The 22610-nt window shown below is 39.9% G+C and overlaps 1 protein-coding gene across 5 annotated transcripts in view; it reads left to right on the top strand.

Annotated features, from left to right (window-relative positions):
• Nucleotides 1-22610, top strand: part of ZBBX (zinc finger B-box domain containing) — a 141049-nt gene that overhangs the window by 98298 nt on the left and 20141 nt on the right. Inside the window, exon 19 of one of the 5 annotated variants that reach the window (XM_054552948.2) lies at nt 2386-2696. The exons of the other annotated variants lie outside the window; for them this stretch is intronic. Coding sequence (XP_054408923.2) covers nt 2386-2390 — 5 coding nt within the window. The 3' untranslated portion in view covers nt 2391-2696. Of the gene's footprint in view, nt 1-2385; nt 2697-22610 lie in introns of those variants that run through there. 5 annotated transcript variants of the gene reach the window in all.

The raw sequence follows: 22610 nt of genomic DNA, 5'->3' as shown, positions 1-22610 counted from the left end.
GAAAGCTTTCCCTTTTCTTCTTTAACTATCAACCGTTGTGTCTGTTTTCCTGGAAATCCCCTGATATCACACTGAATATGTTTAAAAATGTGTGGATGCCCAGCCGCACCAAAGATGGTCCCCATAGCCTATAAAACACAGCTAAATTGTGGAATGAATAATGTCATGTGCTCAGAAAAAAATCTTTTTTTCTCCTTTCTGCAAACCCACTATAGGATTAATCTCTATAGCTTTATGTAAGCCACTGTTCAATATCCTTATTGGAAAACTGAGACATTCGATCTTTTAAAGCAGTGCTTTTCAAGCTTAAATGTTTATACAGATCTTTCAGGGGATCTTGTCACCGTGCAAATTCTGACTGAGTATGTCAGGTAAGGTGAGATTCTGAATATCTAACAAATACCCAGGTGATGCCAGTGCTGCTAGTTGGCAAACCATATCTTCAAAAATTATAGTTGTGCATTTTATTTCCAACTTCAGTGGACATAGTCAGCAATATAGTGACCATATTTTTGAACATGTAAAGGTCTGGCTCAGTAGCAAAACATCAGGGGAATTAATCCTTTTATTTGCATCATAAAGGCACTCAGACAGTTTGAAAGAAGCCAGCTGCAGATCCAGGAGACAGGCTAGAAAATTCTTTGGTCCCATATATTCCACACTTGCTTTTCCGTTGTTTTCCGTGTTACTGGTCTCTTCCTTTATTGATCTTAGAGTAATGACTTTGCTATTGTTCTATAAATTATACATTTTTGTTTTGAAAAATTAAAGCAATACAAAATTACAAAAAAAGAAATAAAAACCCACCACAAATTCTAACTACTCTTAAAATAACCATTATTAACATTTAGTGAGAATCATTTTAAACATCACTGTTTATATCATAAGTATACATAGAAGAATATATATTTAGTAGAATGAACAGATTGAAGGAACGTGATATAAATTGTACAAAAATAGGTTTATGTACTCCATAATATATACTTTAAGTATATATTTAGCCAACTTAATAAAAGGAAAATCAAAATAAAATTAAAATTAACTGTACATTTCAGATAAATGTTTTTCCACCATAAAAATATTAAGTTGAACTTATTATAAATGAATTTCCGATGCCGCAAAAGAAACATCACTCAAATGTAAATTTAGTTTCCTCATCAAGGCAATTTACTTTTGCAAAAGGGTGCCACTTGTGTCAATCAAGATCAGAAGTGCACACTGAACAAAGGACACCAGGGGGTTTTTATATCCTCAACGCAATCCCTATCTCTGTGTCCTTCCCCCGTGGGCTGGGGTCAGACCACAAAATCTGAGCTCATCTGATTGGCTACTTGTAAATATTTTTCTAAGTATGGAAGGGAGGGGGATGTGAGGTACAGTGGTGGAGTGTGTGAGATGTGCAGTTTCAAGGGAACGATAGGTACAGGTAACCAAGGGAACAGATGTGAGTTATTGATTAGAACTGACGGGAAGGGGGTAGGCTGTTTACAGTAACTGTTGGCAAGGAGAAACAAGAAAGTTAAGTTGGAGAACAAAGGGTAAGGAAGTTAATAGGCTAAACCTTTTGAAAAGAAACTCAGAAAGATTCATTGTATCTTACAATTCCTCCCTTTTAAATTTTTATCATCTCTTCTCTTCAAACCTTTTTAACATGTTCTGGCTTTGCTGTTCAACTTGGTCTTCTAAAAGGAAAAGCTTATCTGAATAGGGTGGAGGAGAACTAAGGGAGGTTTTAGTGAGTGTTGTCTTTATAAGCCTTTGTACTAGCCCACGGATGCATGGTATGATGCAACACCCAACGAGAATAAGCACACCTATCATGACTGCAAGAGAAATGAAGATTGGGGCCAGGACTCCTTTCCATTTACCAAATCATCTTTCTAGGCATCCTGAAAGAGGGCTATCAATTCTAGAATTTTTAGCTAGTTCATTGGACAAAGCAGTCAATCTCTGTAAGGCCTTTGTTATGCTTCTGTCGGGGGCAGTATTGTTTGGGATAAAGGTACAACATTGGGTTTTGATCATAATACAAACTCCACCTTTTTCAGCTAACATCATGTCCAGGGCCATGTTGTTTTCCCAAGCCATTTGGCTAGTAGGTCCTAATTGCTCAACTATTCCTTTGACAGCATCTCTACTGTAATTAATAAATCATTGCTGATTATAGTAGATATAATTTATCCAATCTACATTTTTATTAATAGTTACCCATGGAAATAATGATTCAAATCCTGCAGCTATTTGATCTCAGGGTTTGAATCTATCAGGTACCCCCCGTGGGATTCCAATTGCATCTAAATAAACTTCAGAGTCAAAAGACCCAAAAGGGGCTTCTCTTATTTTGCGGTGTTGTGTTTTTTCTTTTTCTGGTTGATGAACTGCCAGGGTGAAAGGGATAGCCAATTGGACAAGAGCACAAGTACCTCTCCAGTTACCTGGCAGAGTGCCCAGTAAGGGTCCACCACACCACCACCATGCATCTGCTTGAGGATGACTAAGGGGAGACTGATGGGTAAGCTCCTGGAAAGGCTTAAGCTCACTGAATCCTGCTAAGCTTCCAAGGAACACTAAGTTCTCTCCCTGTCATGAGAGATACGAGGTGAAATGAACGGAAGACGGAAGCTGAATGGCCCTTGGGGGCTGACCCGCAGGGTGTTAGACTTTGGGATATAGCAGAGAGAGACCTTGCCACGATTTGTTGCCCCAAGCCATGGAATCTTAGAAAAGAGCTACCATGCAGCCCAAGCCCAGTTGACTGGGAGACCATCTGAGTGGAAAGGGGATGATCTGGGCCTCTGGCCGGCCATGTGCACAAGCATAACAATTGCTTTTATTTAATGTGAGACAGACTATTTGATCCATTCCAACCAGGCGTTTACATCTTGATATCCTGTTTCAATTGCTAAAGTTTGCCTTAGATCATCTACTGTTACAATATCTACTTTAGTATTATCATTAGGTATAGAAGAGATGGCAGTCTGATTAGAAGAAAGCTCAGAAGGAAAAGAGAAGGAAGGGGGTGAAGAGAATGAAGGATTAATAAAACGTATTTTAAAAGACCCTATGAAGTCTGTGCAGCCAAGTTGGCTCCTATGTCATAGAGGCGACTTAAAGTAGGTTTAGGATCAGTAGAGGTGAGAATGAGAATAGAAATTTATATGGGATTACATTGGTTATACTGGCAATTGGAGAAGGTGCTTTCCTTGGTGAAATGAATATATGGTTTTAAGGATATACAACCACTCGCTGATGAGGTCCAGCCTTGATATTCAGTTGTCCACAGGGCATCATTCCAGCTATGACAGACTTGTTTTCCTATATTTATTAAGGAACAAGAGTCTTGGTAGGGGGCGCCTTTCACTTTAAAGGGGCAGAGATACTTTTCTGAGGCTGAGAGTTGCCTCTGACTTTGGAGATCTCTACAGGGTATGACTAGACAAGCGTCAAATGTAATAACTTGGGGTGTGTTTGATTTAGTTACATTAATAACAAGGTGGTCAGCACTGGAAGGAGAAAAGAAGAATGGAAGAGAGTTAAATTTTTCTTAGCTTTAGTTTGAGGGGGTTTTCCCCTGGAATAATGGCCCATGACTTCGGGGTGGACGGTGCTTTCTTGACTTGAGTGTGATGGGTCCATCCTTTCTCTGCTGTCCAGACTGCAGTTTCAGTGGTCAGGAGCACTAGATAGGGTCCTTCCCAGGCTGGCTCAAGTTTTCATTCTTTCCAGCTTTTGATGAGGATGTGATCCCTGGGCTGGTGCTAATGGACCAGTAGCTCTAGGAGTGGCGCCTGTACCATGAGACCTTTGGCTTTAAGAGAAGAGAAGGTAAAGGAGAGACCAAAGATGTAATTCCTGAGGAATTGATCTTTTGTCTCAAATGTAGGGATATAGGTAGTGGAATGTAAATAGGGCAGTCCATAAGGCATTTCATAAGGAGAAAGGCCTATATCCTTCCGAGGTGCAGTTTGGATTCTTAACAGGGCGATAAATAGGAAGACATTTGGTCCATGGTAACTGAGTCTCTAGAACTAATTTGGTTAAGTGATTTTTTAAAGTTTGATTCATCCTGTCTACTCTCCCTGATGAAGATGGATGCCAAGGTGTATGATATTCCCATTTAATGTCTAGGTCTTGGGACAACTTTTTAATGATGTGTGCTGTGAAATGGGTTCCGTTGTCTGAGTCAATGTTCTCTGTTAGTCCCAATCTAGGCACTGTATTTTCAATTAGTGCTTTTACTACATTATTGGCTGTTGCATTTGAAAAGGGAATAGCTTCAATCCAGTGAGTGAGGTGATCTACTATTAATAACAAATACTTTAGATGAGCAATTGGGGGCATTTCAGTGTAATCACTCTGAATACTTTGGAATGGTCTTAGCCCTGGATTCCTCCCCAGCAAGGGAGATTTCTTTATCACTTGTTTGTTGGTTTTTTTACGTATTAAGCAACTGTCCATGACTTGTTTGGCCAAGGTATAAATTCCTATACACCCATGAACTCTGAGAGCTACGTCACACATGGCTTTGGGTCCCCAGTGGGTCCCTTGATGCAGGTGAGACAGGATTTCTCTCAGGAGAGGTTTGGATAGCATTTCCCTTTGGTCTGGTAATACACATTTTCCTTCTGAGTTTTCTTTGGTCCCTATTTTTATTAATTTTTCTTTTTCCACGGCTGAGAAGACAGGGACTACAGTAGAGGAAGACAAGGGGTTAAGTGAAAGACAGGCGTTCCAGATGAAACAGCAGCCTGCTTGGCTATCTGATCTGCTAAGTTGTTTCCCTAGCTTTCAAAAGAAAGGCTTTTCTGTTGTCTGGGAACATGAACAATAGCTATTTCTTCGGGAAACTGAAGGTTATCTAATACTTGGGTAATTAACTCCTTGTGAACAAGGTCTTGGCTTTTGCTATTAATAAGACCTTGTTTAGTCCAAATTTTTCCAAATGTATGGGCCACCCCAAAGGCATATTTGGAATCAATATGGATGGTTCCTTCCTGCAGTTACTTTAAAGCTTGGATGAGTGCAAACAACTCACAAGTTTGGGCAGACCAATTATTAGGCAGTTTGCCTGACTCTATTTCTTCAAGAGTTTCCCCATCAATTACTGAATACCCATTGTGTCTTTTTCCCTCAATCACCCAGGAGGAACCATCTATGAGTAAGTGTCATCCTGTTTTGAAGGTGGTATCCCCTGTGTCTGGTCTGACCTTTGTTTGGTAGTCAATTAAATTGAGACATAGGTGCTCCCTGTTTAGAGTTGGATCTCCTGTTAAGAAACCTGCTGGGTTGAGTGAATTATCAGTAGTTAAGGTTAAATCATCTTTTTCTAGCAAAATAGCTTCATATTTCAGGATTCTGGAGTCAGTAAGCCACCTCCCACCTTTTTGATTTAGTATTGATCTAACCTCGTGGGGTGTGCTTGCAGTCAACTTTCCCCCAAAAGTTAACTTTCTGCTTTCTTCAACTAATGTTGCCGTAGCAGCAACCGATTGGATGCATTGAGGCCATCCACAAGTGACTGGGTCTAAAACCTTTGATAAGAATGCTACCGGCTGCCAGTGGCCACTGTGCTCTTGGGTAAGCACTCCTATAGCTACTTCATTATTTACATTGATAAAAAGGTGAAAGGGCTTTTCTAGAGAAGGCGAAGCTAAAACTAGGGCAGTCATATCTTTCTTTTAATTCCTCAATTTGGTCGACTTCCTCAGAAGTTCACAGGAGATGGTCAGGTTTTTCTGAAGTAGGCTTCTGGTATAGTAGCTTACTGTGTAAGGCATGTGAGTCAATCCATAAGCGGCAGTATCCAACTAATTCTAGAAATTTTCTGAGCTCAAGCTTAGTTTGAGGCAAGGGTAAATACACAATGCCTTCAACTTGCTCCGGCCCTATTCTCCACTTGCCTGCACTTATGAAATGGCCTAAATATTTGACCTCAGGTTCTACATACTGAAGCTTTTTCTTTGAGACTTGTAACCCCTCAGAATGAAGATGATCAAGGATATGTATGGAAAAACTGGTTACTTTTTCTACATCCTCTCCTGATATGAGGATATCATCAACATACTGGAGCTTGCATGTGTGCTTTGGAATAGAAACCTTTTCTAGCACTTGTTCTAAAATCTGACTAAAGAGGTTGGGTGAGTCTGCAAACCCTTGGGGCAAAACTGTCCACCGATACTGTTGTTTTTACCCTGACTGGGTGTCTTCCCACTTAAAAGTGAATGTGCCTCGGCTATCTTCAGCTAGGGGACATGCCCAGAAAGCATCCTTTGAATCTGTTACAGTAAACCATTGATGGAATTTTACTGAGAATAGTGCAAGGGTTAGGGACAACAGGGTGAATAGTTTGTACTATTTGGTTGCTAGCTCTAAGATTTTGTACTAACCGGTATGACCCATCTGATTTCTTGACGGGCAGTATTGAGGTGTTATAAGGAGACATACAAGGCGCAAGAAGCCCATCTTTCATGAGACTTTCAATTATGGGCTTTAAACCTATCTGTCCTTCTAAAGGGATAGAGAATTGCTTCCTCCTCACCACTTCCTCTGGGGTTTTTAGCTTGATGTGGATTGTGGAAATCTGAAGTTTTCCTTGGTTTCCTTCACATCATGTGAATACATTTCTCATCTGTGGTGGTGAGTAAATTTAATGAGGCAAGGAATCCTTTTGGGCTAACTTGTAAGACTATGCCTAACTTCAACATTAAGTCTCTTCCTAATAAGTTAGTTCCTGCCTCAGGGATCAATAAAAATTGGATATGAGTCAATCGATCTTAGAATTTAACTTTTATACTTTCTAAGACTTTTGCTTTAAACACGTCCCCTTTTATCCCAGAGACTAAAAGGTCTTCTGAAGAGCAGGTAATGTCAGATAGAGGGAAACAGAGGAGCGAGTGGCCCCTGAATCAACTAGAAAGGTGATAAGCTCATGATTGGGTCCCACTTCTAAATTTATCAAGGGCTCCTGGTGGGACTTGAAGTAAAAGAGACAGAGCCCCTGAGCCCCCTACTCCTCCTCAGAGGTAATGAGGGAAAGGGCTTGTCTCTCCCTTTCTAATTTGGGACATTCTCTTTTGAAGTAGCCTGCCCTTCCACATCTGTAACACCTCTCTTGTCCTTCTTCTCTCCCAGCTCTAGGACTTTGCAATGTTTTTCTCCCATACTCTTTAGAGAGTCTGGTAGATGAGGGTCTGGGTCCTCTAGATAGAGGTTTGGGTCTTTTAAACGGGGGTCTGGACCCTGTATAGTTTCTGGCCCCCTGGAAGCTTTGTTTAGAAGTATGTGGATTTGGTTCCACCAAGTTTCGCCTTTTGTTTTTGTTTCTCTTCATCTCTTCTAATATATACTTGTTGAGCTTCTCTGAGAAGTTCACTCAGAGGTCAGTCTTCCCAATTTTCTAATTTTTGTAACTTCTTTGAAATATCTGGCCAACTCTTAGTGACCAAGTGGAGTTTTAACATTCCTTGTCCAAGGGGGTCTTCTAAGTTTAGGCCTGAATATTGTCTCATTTGGTCCTTCAATCTGTTCAGAAATTTCATAGGCCCCTCATCTTTTTCCTGTTGTATATCAAGTGCTTTAGAGAGGTTGTGGGTTCAGGGTACTGATTCCCTAATTCTCTTTATTATCATCTCCCTTAGGTCTTGTATATTTTCCCAGTGAGCTGGGTTATTATTGTCCCACCAGGGGTCTTGGCCAGGAAGCTTTTGATTTGCGGTAGGAATGTCTTGACCAGGAGGGTGTTCACGCTCCCAAATTACCATAGCAGCCCTATTGATCATCCCTCTTTCTTCCCCCAAGAAGAGAATGCCTAGAATGGACATTAACTCAACCCAGGTGTATAACTGAGGTCCCAGGGATTGATCAACTTGATCTACTACCCCATAAGGGTCATCTAATAATGGCTTAAGTTCCTTCTTTAAATTCCGGACTTGTGAACTAGTTAGGGGAGCACTTACAAAGCCAATAGCACCTCCTCCTTGTGGTACCTCTCTCAAGGGGAAGAGAGTCAGAGCTGACTCCATAGATGTGGAGGGAAATGAGAAATTTTGGATATCTCTTTTACATTGTTCTACTTCGTGTTGGAGTTCCTTCAGGGAGGGGCACTTAGGCTGAGAGGGAACAGGTTTATGGGATGATGATTCCCAAGAATCAGGATTGTAACGAGGAGGAATAACATGAGCAGAAGAAGGATCTGCGGCAGGATCCGGGGCAGCAGCAGCTGCCTGAGGGGAAGGATTGGGGGCAATGAGTAGGGGAAGGTGGTCTAGGGGATCCCATGCGCTGGAGTCCTTAGCCATGGGAACCGGCTTTTCTGAGTCTTCATTGTTGGATGCTAGATCAGGCTTTTCCCTAGTTGTTTTTAAGGGATGGAGGAGAACAGGTCCCTGTCTCTAACAAAGAGCATAGTCCAGTTTCTCTTGAGAACACTGAACTTTTATCATTTAAATGTTGAATTAGGAGTTGACACATTACATCCTCATTCGACCCAAACTGGCCAGAAGATTGAGGGCTTGAGGAGGGGACTCTGGGTCCAAACAAAACAGCAGTATTTTATCATTTGTTGCTTTTTCTTATGTTTAGTTCTCTCAATACCTTTCCAATATTTTAACATGAGATCTAGAGGACTATCTGGGGGAATATATTTATCGCTATCTTTATCCTTTTCACTTCTCATAATGCTTGGGGTATTTTCCATGTTGGGTCCTAGTTAGGCTCAATTTCTCGTATTAGAAATTTCTTGCCTATCCTTCCCTGGAGGCTTATTAAGGTTCAGTTCCCTCGTATGAGGAATCTCTTGCCTATCCTTCCCTGGCAGCTTATTAAGGCTCAATTCCCTTGTAGGACGAATCTCTTGCCTATCCTTTAGTCCCACCTGCTGAAGGTTCCTTGTACCCTTCTTTAGCTTCGTCCACTCTGGACGCTTCCCTTGCAGGAATATTTCAGGTCCCTCTTAGCATGGATGGTGGGTCAGTGTAAACCCCTGATGGGACCCCCAAAGGGCCACCCTAAGCCATATGAGGTGACCGTGGAACCATAGATTGGACTTACTCACTCTGCACAGCAGTAGCACTTGTTACCATTCACACATGTTCAACTTCCAGAGTCCCGACCACCAAGGAAATACTTTGTCGCCCCTGTGATTTTTCTTACCTTGGTCTGTGCACAGTTTACCTGGTCGCTGCGGTATCTGAGCCCCCTTTTCCCAAGCTGCCGGCTTGTTCCTTTCCCAGGTTGCTGAGAGTCCGGGTTTATTCGTCGCACTGGGTGGGTCTCGATTCCTCACCCTGAAGCCACCGCAATGAGGTGGCAGGGTGCGCCTTCTCACGGGAAAGGACTGGAGATCCCTCCCCAGAGGAGAATGGGCTCCCCATACGAGCCACCAAATTGTTATAAATGAATTTCTGATGCCTCAAAAGAAACAGCACTCGAATATAAATTTAGTTTCCTCAGCAAGGCAATTTACTTTTGCAAAAGGGTGCCACTCACATCAATCAAGATTGCAAGTGCACACTGAACAAAGGAGACCGGGGGTTTTTTATACCTTTAACGCGATCCCTATTTCTGTGTTCTTCCCCCATGGGCTGGGGTTGGACCACAAAATCTGAGCTGATCCGATTGGCTACTTGTAAATATTTTTCTAAATATGGAAGGGAGGGGGACGTGAGGTACAGTGGTGGAGCTTGTGAGAAGTACAGTTTCAAGGGAAAAATGGGTACAGGTAACCAAGGGAACAGATGTGTTATTGATTAGAACTGACGGGAAGAGGGTAAGCTGTTTACAGTAACTACTGGCAAGGAGAAACAAGAAAGTTAAGTTGGAGAACAAAGGGTAAGGAAGTTAACAGGCTAAACCTTTTGAGGAGAGACTCAGAAAGATTCATTGTATCTTACAAACTGTACGAAATTGCCCTTTTGTAGACCAAAAGCAGTAGAATATTGGCAACTTTATATGGTTTAATCCATTATTTTTACAAATATACCTTTAAAATTTGAGAAAAAAGGGGAGGAGAAACATGGCAAAACAGAAGCCTACATCATTCATTTCCCCATCCTCCGCGACACTGGAACACCAAATTTTAACAACTGTCTACACATAGGAAAGCACTGTGGCAGGAACCAAAACTCAGGTGAGTAATCACAGTACCTGGTTTTAACTTCATGTTGTGGAAAGAGGTATTGAAAAGGGCCAGAGAGGCATATTGAATTACCAATGCCACCCCTCCCCCACCTCCTGGCAGCAACCCTGGAGTGTGGAGAGAGAATCTGTGCTCTCTGGGGAGGGAGAGCACATCAACTAGAGGACTTCACATTCATCTCAGTGCTACCTGGTCACAGCAGAGAATAAAGCTGTGCTGGGCTCAGCCAGTGCCCATGCATGGAGGAAGCATTTGGACCAGCCACATTCCGGAGGGGAATCATCCATTCCAGCAGTCAGAACTTGACTTCCTTGGCAAGCCATGCCACATTGAGCTGAAGTGCCTGGGGGTCGTAGGTAAACTTGAAAGGCAATCTAGGACACAAGGACTATAATTCATAGGCAGCAGCTAGTGCTAGGCTGGGCTTAGAGTCAGTGAACTAGCATGGCACATGACCTAGTGAGACACCACCTGGCACAGCTAAGGGAGAGCTTGCACCATATCTCCCCCAACCCCAGGCTATGCAGCTCATAGCAACAAAAGTAACTCCTTCCTTCTGCATAATGAAAGGAGAGTGAAGAGTAAGGAGGGCTTTGTCTTGCATCTTGGCTACCAGCTCAGCCATAGTAGGAGAGGGCACTGAACAGAGTTGTGAGCCCCTCATTTCAGGTCCTAGCTCCTAGATGATATTTCTTGACACAACCTGAGCCAAAAGGGAATCTGCTGCCTTGAAGGGACGAGAAACCAGTCCTGGCAGGATTCATCACCTGCTAACTGAAGAGCCCTCAGACCCTGAATAATCTCCAGTGATACCAAGGGATTACACCACAGGCCTTGGGCTCTAAGATGCACTGGCTTCAGGGGAGACCCAGCACATTCTCAGCTGTGGCAACTACAATGAAAATGATGAAAAATTGCATTTTGCAAAAGCAGAGGGAAAAATAAAAGGGACTTTGTCTTGTACCCTGGCTACCAGCTTGGCCACAGTAGAACAGAGCAACAAGCAGGTTCGTGGGGACCTCAAGTCCAGACCTAGATTCTTGAACAGTATTTCTAGACTTGGCCTGGCATGGGCCAGATGGGAGCCCAGTATCCTGAAGGGTGAGTCCCAGGCCTGATAGCATTCATCATAAGCCGATGGAAGAGCCCTTGGGCTTTAAGCAAACATTGGTGGTGGCCAAGTAGAAATCCCCATGGACTAGGGGTGGTCAAGGCCACAGAGACCTCTGCCTATAGAAAAGGAAGAGAAGAGTGGGAAGGACTTTGTCTTGTGGTCTGAGTGCCAACTTAGCTGCAATAGAGTAGAACCTCAGGTAAACTGCTGAGATTGTTGACTGTGAAAGTATAAAGCTCACAGTATAAACACAGAAAAAAGCACAGAATAGTATAACACTGTAATGGTGGTGTGTAAACTTTTCCTGACTTAAGTAGAAAGACTAAATGATGAATCAACCAAAAATAGTAACTATAACAACTTTTCAAGACACAGACAGTACAGTAAGACATAAAGAGAAACAACAAAAAGTTAAAAAGCAAGTTCATAGTTTAAAGTATAGAGTTTTTCTTAGTTTTCATGTTGTACATTTCTTTGTTTATGCAATCAGTGTTAAGTTGCCATCAGTTTAAAGTGATGGGTTATAACATATTACTTGCAAGTCTCATGGGAACATCAAATTGAAAAACATACAAGAGATATAAAAAATAAAAGGCATAAATTAAAGCATACCAGCAGAGAAAATCACCTTCACTAAAAGGAAGAGAGGAAGGAAGGAAAGACAGAAGAGAAGACTACAAAACAACCAGAAAACAAATAATGAAATGGCAGGAGTAAGTCCTTATCAATAACAACATTGAATGTAAATGAACTAAACTCTGCAATCAAAAGGCAGAATGGCTGAATGGATGGAAAAATAAAGCCCAATGATGTGTTGCCTATAAGAAACTTACTTTACCTAAAAGATACACATGAACTGAAAATAAAGGAATGGAAAAAAGATATTCTATGACAATGGAAACCAAAAAAGAGCAGGAGTAGCTATACTTTATCAGACACAATAGATTTCAAGACAAAAACTGTAAGAAGGTCATTATATAATGATAAAGGGGTCAATTCAGCAAGAGGGTATAATGGTGATAAATATATATGTACCAACACTGGAGTACCAAGATATATAATGCAAATATTATTAGAACTAAAGAGAGAGATAGACCTCAATACAATAATAGCTGGAGACTTCAACACTCCACTTTCTGCATTGGACAGGTCTTGAAGACAGAAAAATCAATGAAGAAACCAGACTTAATCTGCACTATAGAACAACTGGACCTAATAGATATTTACAGAACATTTCATCCAACAGCTGCAGAATACATATTCTTCTCCTGTGCACATGGATCATTCTCAAAGATAGACCACATGTTAGGTAACAAAACAAGTCATAAAATATCCAAAAATTGGAAATAATATTAAGAATATTCTCTGACCACAGTGAAATAAAACTATAAATAAGTAACAAGAGAAATTTTGGAAAACACATGTAAATTAAACAGTATGCTCCCAAATGACCAGTGTATCAATGTATAAATTAAGAAGGAAATTGAAAAATTTCTTGAAACAAATGATAATGTAACCACCATATACCAAAACCTATAGGATACAATGAAAGCAGGAGGAGACAAATTGTAGCAATATGTGCCTACATGAAATAAAACAAAAACCAAAACCAAATAACTTCAAATAAATAAAACCTGTATCTTAAAGAACCAGAGGCCAGGCATGATAGCTCATGCCTGTAATCCCAGCACTTTGGGAGGCTGAGGCGGGTGAAACCCCGTCTCTACTAAAAGTACAAAAATTAGTTGGGTGCAGTGGTGCGTGCCTGTAATCGCAGCTACTTGGGAGGCTGAGGCAGGAGAATTGCTTGAGCCAGGAGGTGAAGGTTGCAGTGAGCTGAAATTACACCACTGCACTCAAGCCTGGGCAACAGAACGAGACTCCATCTCAAAAAAAAAAGAAAGAACTAGAAAAACAAGCACAAACCAAACCCCAAATTAGTGGAAGAAAAGAAATACTAATGATCAGAACAGAAATAAATGAATTTGAATGGAAGAAAACAACACAAAAGATCAATAAAACAAAAAGTTGATTTCTTGAAAAGATAAAGAAAATTGACAAACCTTTAACCAGACTAAGGAAAAATGAGAGAAGAGCCAAATAGATAAAATCAATGATGAGAAAGAAGACATTACAACTGATACTTCAGAAATTTAGGGGATCATTAGTGGCTACAATGGCAATTATATGCCAATGAACTGGAAAATCTAGAAGAAATGGATAAATGCCTCGGCATATACAACCTGCCAAGATTGAACCACGAAGAAGTCCAAAACCTGAACATACCAATAACAATGAGATAGAAGCCATAATAAAAATGTCTCCTAGGGAGAGGTTGCAGTGAGCTGAAACCGTGCCTTTCCACTCCAGCCTGGGCAACAAGAGCAAAACTCCGTCTCAAAACAAACAAACAAACCAAAAATGTCTCCCAATATAAAAAAGCCCAGAACCTGATGGTTTCACTGATGAATTCTACTAAACATTTAAAGAAGAACTTATACCAATCCTATTCAAAGTGTTCCAACAAAAAGAATTAGAGAATGTGGGAGATTATGGCAGACTGGAGGTAGGACTAGATTGCAGCTCCAGAAAGAGCAACGGGCAGGAGCTGGCTCGCATTGTGAATTTTAGTTCCAGATGGACTGCAAGAGCAAACCAGAAATCCTGAGAGGATCCACAGACCCTCTGAAGAAAGCAGACTGCTCCTGCAGGACCTGGGAGACCCCCCGCCGCCAAAAAACTGAGTGCCCCAACTGTGGAAGTGGGAAAGAGAGACCCCCTCTTCCAAACATACATCCCCACTGGAGAAGCCAAAGGTCTGTTTGCGCGAGAAGTTTCCGACTTTACCTGGAGCTGAGTTAATTTGGAGAGCCGAGCAAAATACAGGGGTAGAGGAAGAAGCAGAAAGGCCCTGGGAGCTTGTTGGGTCCCCTAGCAGGCCATTCCTTCCTGGCACCACAGGGATCCAAAAGAGCAAGGGGTAAAACTACACAGGGATAAGCAAATCTCTAGCTGAACTTTGTAACCATTTGAATGGGGTGAGAAGCCTTCTGTCCAGAACTTGGGGGAGGGTGCAAATCTGGTGTGCAGACTCCACAGGCGGGGGAAGAACCAAGCCCCCACCCCCCCCCCTTTTTTTTTTTTTTTTTTGCAGTTGGGAGGCGGGTAGCCTGGGGCAAGTTTTCAAGCCCATATAGCTCCACACCTGGAAATGATCTGGGGGTGAGGGCTGTTGGGTGGTGGGGCATGGTGGGAGTGAGACAGGCCCTTCAGTTTGTGTGGGAGCTGGATGAGGCTTGTGACTGCTGGCTTTCTCCCACTTCCCTGACAACCTGCATGACTCAGCAGAGGCAGCCGTAATCCTTCTAGGTACACAACTCCAGTGAACTGAGACCCTCATTCCCGTTCCCCACAGCAGCTGCAGCAAGACCTGCCCAAGGACAGTCTGAGCTCAGACACGCCTAGCCCCACCCCCACCTGATGGTCCTTTCCTACCCACCCTAGTAGTGGAAGACAAATGGCATATAATCTTGGGAGTTCTAGGGCCCCGACCACTGCCGGTTCCTCCCCATACTACCATACCTGATGATCTCTGGAAAGCACCACCTCCTGGCAGGAGGCCAACCAGTACAAAAATAGAGCATTAAACCACCAAAGCTAAGAACCTCACAGAGTCCATTGCACCCCTCCGCCACCTCCACTGGAACAGGTGCTGGTATCCATGGCTGAGAGACACATAGATGGTTCACATCACAGGATGCTGGGCAGACAACACCCAGTACCAGTCCAGAGCCAGGTAGACTTACTGGGCGGCTAGACCTGGAAGAGAGACAACAATCACTGCAGTTCAGCTCAGAGGAATTCACATCCATAGGAATGGGAGAGAGTACTACATCAAGGGAACACCCTGTGGGACAAAAGAATCTGAACAACAGGCTAATTTAGCCCTAGACCTTCCCTCTGACAGAGCCTACCCAAATGAGAGGGAACCAGAAAACCTTCCCTGGTAATATCACAAAACAAGGCTTTTCAACACCCCCCAGAAAACACACATGCTCACCAGCAATTGATCCAAGCCAAGAAGAAATCCCTGATTTACCTGAAAAAGAATTCAGGGGATCAGTTATTAAGCTAATCAGGGAGGAACCAGAGAAATGTGAAGCCTAATGCAAGGAAATTCAAAATATGATACAAGAAGTGAAGGGAGAAATATTCAAGGACGTAGATAGCTTAAAGACAAAACAATAAAAAACTCAGAAAACTTTGGACACACTTTTAGAAATGCAAGTTGCTCTGGAAAATCTCAGCAATAGAATTGAACAAGTAGAAGAAATCTGAAGCTCAAAGACAAGGTCTTTAAATTAACCCAATCCAACAAAGACAAAGCAAAAAGAGTAAGAAAATATGAACAAAACCTCCAAGAAGTCTGGGATTATGTTAAACAACTAAACCTAAGAACAATTGGTGTTCCTGAGGAAGAAGAGAATTCTAAGAGCTTGAAAAACATGTTTGGGGGAATAATCGAGGAAAACTTCCCGGCCTTCCTAGAGACCTAGACATCCAAACACAAGAAGCAGAAAGAACACCTGGGAAATTCACTGCAAAAAGATCTTCACCTAGGTACATTGTCATGAGGTTATCCAAAGTTAAGACAAAGGGAAGAATCTTAAGAGCTGTAAGACAGAAGCACCAGGTAACCTATAAAGGAAAACCTATCAGATTAACAGCAGATTTCTCAGCAGAAACCCTATAAGCTAGAAGGGATTGGGGCCCTATCTTCAGCCTTCTCAAACAAAACAATTACCAGACAAGAATTTTGTATCCAGTGAAACTAAGCATCATATATGAAGGAAAGATACAATTTTTTCAGACAAACAAATGCTGAGAGAATTCACCATTACCAAGCCACCACTATAAGAACTGCTAAAAAGAGCTCTAAATCTTGAAACAAATCCTAGAAACACATCAAAACAGAACCTGTTTAAAGCTTAATTCACACAGGATCTATAAAACAAAAATATAAGTTAAAAAGCAAAATAGGCCATAAAATGAGCCTCAATAAATTTTTTAAAAATTGAAATTATATCAAGCACTCTCTCAGACCATGGTGGAATAAAACTGGAAATCAACTCCAAAAGCAACCTTCAAAACCATACAAATACATGGAAATTAAACAACTGCTCCTGAGTGAGCACTGGGTTAAAAATGAAATCAAGGTAGAAATTTAAAAATTCTTCAAACTGAATGACAATAATGACACAACCTATCAAAACCTCTGGGGTAAGGCAAAGGCAGTGCTAAGAAGAAAGTTCATAGCCCTAAATGCCTGTATCAAAAAGACTGAAAGAGCACAAACTGACATTCTAAGGTCACACCTCAAGGAGCTAAGGAAACAGGAACAAACCAAACCCAAACCCAGCAGAAGAAAGGAAATAACCAAGATCAGAGCAGAACTAAATGAAATTGAAACAAACAAATGCACAAAATACAAAAGATAAATGAAACAAAAAGCTGGTTCTTTGAAAAGATAAATAAAATTGATAGACCATTGACAAGATTAACCAAGAAAAGAAGAGAGAAGATCCAAATAACCTCACTAAGAAATGAAACAGGAGATATTACAACTGACACCACTGAAATACAAAAGATCATTCAAGGCTACTAACAACAGCTTTACCCGCATAAACTAGAAAACCTAGAATACATGGATAAATTCCTGGAAAAATATAACCCTCCTAGCTTAAATCAGGAAGAATTAGATACCCTGAACAGATCAATAACAAGCAGTGAGATTGAAATGGTAATTAAAAAATTATCAAAAAAATAAAAATAAAAGGGTCCATGACCAGATGGATTCACAGCAGAATTCTACCAGACATTTGAAGAAGAATTGGTACCAATCCTTTTGCCACTCTTCCACAAGATAGAGAAAGAAGCAACCCTCTCTAGTTCATTCTATGAAGCCAGCATCACCCTAATACCAAAACCAGGAAAGGACATAACCAAAAAAGACAACTACCGGCTGATATCCTTGATGAATATAGATGCTAAAATCCTTAACAAAATACTAGCTAATCAAATCCAACAATATATCAAAAAGATAATCCACCTTCATTAAATACATTTTATAGCAGGGATGGAGGGATGGTTTGCCATAATCAGGTCAGTAAACGTGATACACCACATAAACAGAATGAAAACAAAAATCACATGATCATTTCAATAGATGCAGGAAAAGCATTCAACAAAATCCAGCATCCCTTTATGATTAAAACTTTCGGCAAAATCAGCAAACAAGGGACATACCTTAATGTAATAAAATCCATCTGGGGAAAAGTTGAAAGCATTTCCTCTGAAAACTGGAACAAGACAAGGATGTCTACTCTTACCACTCTTCTTCCACATAGTACTGAAGTCCTAGCCAGAGTAATAAGACAATAGAAATAAATAAAGGGCATTCAAATCAGTAAAGACGAAGGCAAACTATCACTGTCACCCTTTTCAACAAATGGTGCTGGGATAATTGGCTAGCCACATGTTGGAGAATAAAACTGGATCCTCATTTCTCACCTTATACAAAAATCAAATCAAAATGGATTAAGAACTTAAATCTAAGATGGGAAACTATAAAAACCCTAGAAGATTGATACCCAGTAGTGGGATTTCTGGATCAAATGGTAGTTCTACTTTTTGTTCTTAAAGGAATCTTCACACTGTTTTCCATAGTGGCTGTACTAGTTTACGTTCCTACCAGCAGTGTAGAAGTGTTCCCTGTTCAACGCATCCATGCCAACATCTACTGTTTTATGATTATAGCCATAATCAAAACCCACTGGGGCTATTGGAAAAACCCTTCTAGACTTTGGCTTAGGCAAGCATTTCATGACCAAGAACTCAAAAGCAAATGCAATAAAAACAAAGATAAATAGCTGAGACCTAATTAAACTAAAGAGTTTTTGCACAGCAGAAGGAACAGTCAGCAGAGCAAACAGATATCCCATAGAGTGGGAGAAAATCTTCACGATCTATACATGTGACAAAAGATTAATATCCAGAATCTACAATGAACTCAAACAAATCAGTAAAAAAAAAAAAAACACATCAAAAAGTGTGCTAAGGTCATGAATAGACAATGCTCAAAAGAAGATAGACAAATGGCCAACAAACATATGAAAAAATGCTTAATATCACTAATGATCAGGTAAATGCAAATCAAAACCACAATGTGATACCACCTCCTGAAAGAATGGCCATAATCAATGTGATACATCATATCAACAGAATGAAGGACAATAACCATATGATCATTTCAATTGACACTGAAAAACCATTTGATAAAGTTAACGTCCCTCCATGATGAAAACCTTTAAAAAACTGGGTGTAGAAGGCCTTAACATAATAAAAGCCATCTGTGACAGACCCACAGCTGGTATTAAACTGAATAGGGAGAACCTAAAAGCTTGCCCTCTTAAACCTGGAACGTGACAAGGATGCCCACTTTCACCACTGTTAATCAACATAATAAAACATATGTTTTAGAGCAATTAAAAAAGATAAAGAAGTAAAAGGCATCCAAATTGGAAAGGAAGAAATTAAATTATCCTTGTTTGTGGATAAATGATGTTAAATTTAGAAAAACTTGAAGACCACCAAAATACTATTAGAACTGATAAACAAATTCAGTAAGTTGCAGGATACAAAATCAACATACAAAAATCACTAGCATTACTATATGCCAACAGTGAACAATCTGAAAAAGAAATAAAAAACTAGTTCCATTTATAATAGCCACAAATAAAATTTTTATACAAAAGACAGGCAATAAAGCCTGCTGGCAAGGATGTGGAGAAAAGGGAACCCTTGTACACTGTTGGTGAGAACATAAGTTAGTTCAAACACTATGGAGAACAGTTTGGAGGTTCCTTAAAAAATTAAAAATAGAGCTACAATACAACCCATTAATTCCACTGCTGGGTGTATACCCAAAAGAAAGGAAATCAGTATATTGAAGAGATATCTGCACTCTTATGTTTGTTGCAGTACTGTTTACAATAGCTAAGATTCAGAAGAAACCTGAGGGTCCATCAACAGATGAATGGAAAATAAAATGTGATACATATACACAATGGAGCACCATTCAGCCATAAAAGAGAATGAGATCCAGTCATTTGCAGCAACTTGGATGGAGCCGGGGATCATTACATTAAGTTAAATAAGCTAGGCACAGAAAGACAATTATAGCACATTCTTGCTTATTTGTGGGATCTAAAAATCAAAACAGTTGAACTCATTGAGATAGAAAATAGAAGGATAATTACCAGAGGCTTGAAAGGGTAGTGGGGTGGAGTGGGGTGGGGTGGGATGGAGGTGGGATGGTTAATGGGTCCAAAAAATAGTTAGAAATAATAAATAAGACCTACTATTTGATAGCACAACAGGGTTACCGTAGTCAATAATAACTTTAATTGTACATTTTAAAATAACTTAAAGAATGTTATTGGATTATTTATAACTCAAATAATAAATGCTTGAAGGGATGGATACTCCATTCTCCATGATGTGCTTATTTCACATCACATGTCTATATCAAAACATTTCATGTACCCCATAAATATATACACCTACTATGTGCCCACAAAAATTTAAAAAGTAAAAAAAGAAACCCATATATCCAAGAGATATCTGCCCTCTTATGTTTGTTACAGCACTGTTCACAATAGCCAAGATTTGGATGTAACCTAAGTATTCACTAACAGATGAATGGATAAAGAAAATGTGGTACATATACATAATGAGGTGATATTCAGCCATAAAAAAGAATAGGATTCTGTCATTTGCAACAACACGGATGGAACTGGAGATTGTTTTGTCAAGTAAAATAAGCCAGGCACAGCAAGGCGAACTTTGCATGTTATCACTTATTTGTGGGATCTAGAAATCAAAACAATTAAACTCATGGAGATAGAAAATAGAAGAATGGTTACCAGAGGCTAGGAAGTATAGTGGGGAGTGTGGGTGGAGAGGTGGGAATGGTTAATGGGTACTGAAAATAGAAAGAATGAATAAGACCTAGTGTCAGATAGAACAACTCAGACACTATAGTCAATTATAATTTAATTGTACATTTAAAAATAACTATAGAGAATATAATTGGATTGTTTGAAACACAAAAGCGTAATGCCTGGGGAGATGTGTTCCACATTTTTCATGATTTAATTATCACACATTGCGTGCCTGTATCAAAATATCTCATGTACCCCATAAATATATATACCTACTTTGTACTCACAAAAATTGAAAATAAATTTAAAAATTGAGAGAAAAGGTAAAAATAAAGAGTAATGGAGGCCATTTCTAACTATATGCTTTAGTTTCAGATAGTAATAATTCCCTGTAATAAAAGATGAGGGCTCATTTGTTTATTTTTTAAAACCACATGCTAATCTAGATCATACTGAATACATCCCTTGTTGTAGTTATAGTTTCTTATTTTGTAAAATTTTCCTTTTATTTTTTTCTTAGTGAAAATCAATATGGATTAAATGTTTAGTACCAGCATTTTCTTCTATGACTTCCCAATCCTGAGCCTTTTATCTTGATTTCATCTCTTGACGGTTTTATTATAGCATTCTTGATAATGTCTGTTTTTTGTCTTATTGCCGAATGGCACATTAGATGTATTTAGTAGGTCACAATTTCCTTTCCTCTGCATGTGGTAGACATTTTCCTGTTGTCGTCTGACCCTGAATATGGTGCTAGTTAGCCCTTTATCACAGTTTTTTTCATTAAACTTTTGTTTGGTTCAGTTTAATTATCAAATAATTTTTCCCTGCAGGTGGAATTTATAGAAGTTTTATTACCTGAGTTTTCTTTATATTTGAGAATACCTGCTACATTTCTATTTAGATGGCAAATTGGCTGAGGATAATATCATTTGGTCACCTTTGTCTTAAACCTTGTATATACCGATTTGCCATTTTCTGGCTCTGAATGCTGTGAAGTAATCTGAAGCCTCCTAGATTCTCTGTCTCTCTCTCTCTCTCTCTCTCTCTCATGCTCTCTCTCTCTCTCTCTCTTATTCTCTCTCTCTCTCTCATTCTCTCTCTCTCTCTCACACACACACACATGTGACAGGCTTCTTTCCTGACTGAATGCTTGGAGAAATTTTTCTTAATCCTTGAAAGTCAATAACTGGTCCAGGATTTTGTTTTAATGCAATAATTCAGCATTTTTTTTTTTTAAACATAAGGTTCTCTCTCTGTCTGTGGAGTACGTTACCCCTTATTTTCAAAGAAATTTTCTGTTTCTATATCTTTGAATTCCTTTTCTGTTCCATTAGGCTTTCTCCTGCTGAGAAACCCATTTTCTTTTTGTTGGCACCTCTTTAAAAAAGTATTACTTATATTTCTTCAATTGTTTTAGCTAGTTTTTAATTTCCCTTTGTATTTGCTATCATTATCTCAAGATTGTCTATATGTCAGGATTTTAATTTTCACCTAGTTATAGTGCACTCTTTATCACTTGACTTTTTAAAAAGTCATTCTCTACCCAAATGTAGAAAGCTGAAACTGGATCCCTTCCTTACACCTTATACAAAAATTAATTTGAGATGGATTAAAGACTTAAATGTTAGACCTAAAACCATAAAAACCCTAGAAGAAAACCTAGGCATTACCATTCAGTACATAGGCATGGGCAAGGACTTCATGTCTAAAACACCAAAAGCAATGGCAACAAAAGCCAAAATTGTCAAATGGGATCTAATTAAACTAAAGAGCTTCTGCACAGCAAAAGAAACTACCATCAGAGTGAACAGGCAACCTACAAATTGGGAGAAAATTTTCGCAACCTACTCATCTGACAAAGGGCTAATATCCAGAATCTACAATGAACTCCAACAAATTTACAAGAAAAAAACAAACAACCCCATCAAAAAGTGGGCGAAGGATATGAACAGACACTTCTCAAAAGAAGACATTTATGCAGCCAAAAGACACATGAAAAAATGCTCATCATCACTGGCCATCAGAGAAATGCAAATCAAAACCACAATGAGATACCATCTCACACCAGTTAGAATGGCAATCATTGAAAAGTCAGGAAACAACAGGGGCTGGAGAGGATGTGGAGAAATAGGAACACTTTTACACTGTTGGTGGGACTGTAAACTAGTTCAACCATTGTAGAAGTCAGTATGGTGATTCCTCAGGGATCTAGAACTAGAAATACCATTTGACCCAGCCATCCCATTACTGGGTATATACCCAAAGGATTATAAATCATGCTGCTATAAAGACACATGCACACGCATGTTTATTGCGACACTATTCACAATAGCAAAGACTAGGAACCAACCCAAAT

Source organism: Pongo abelii, chromosome 2 (genome assembly GCF_028885655.2).
Source record: "Pongo abelii isolate AG06213 chromosome 2, NHGRI_mPonAbe1-v2.0_pri, whole genome shotgun sequence".
Lineage (NCBI taxonomy): Eukaryota > Metazoa > Chordata > Mammalia > Primates > Hominidae > Pongo > Pongo abelii.
Note: the sequence above shows the minus strand (reverse complement) of the source record. Positions and strands in the feature narration are given on the sequence as shown.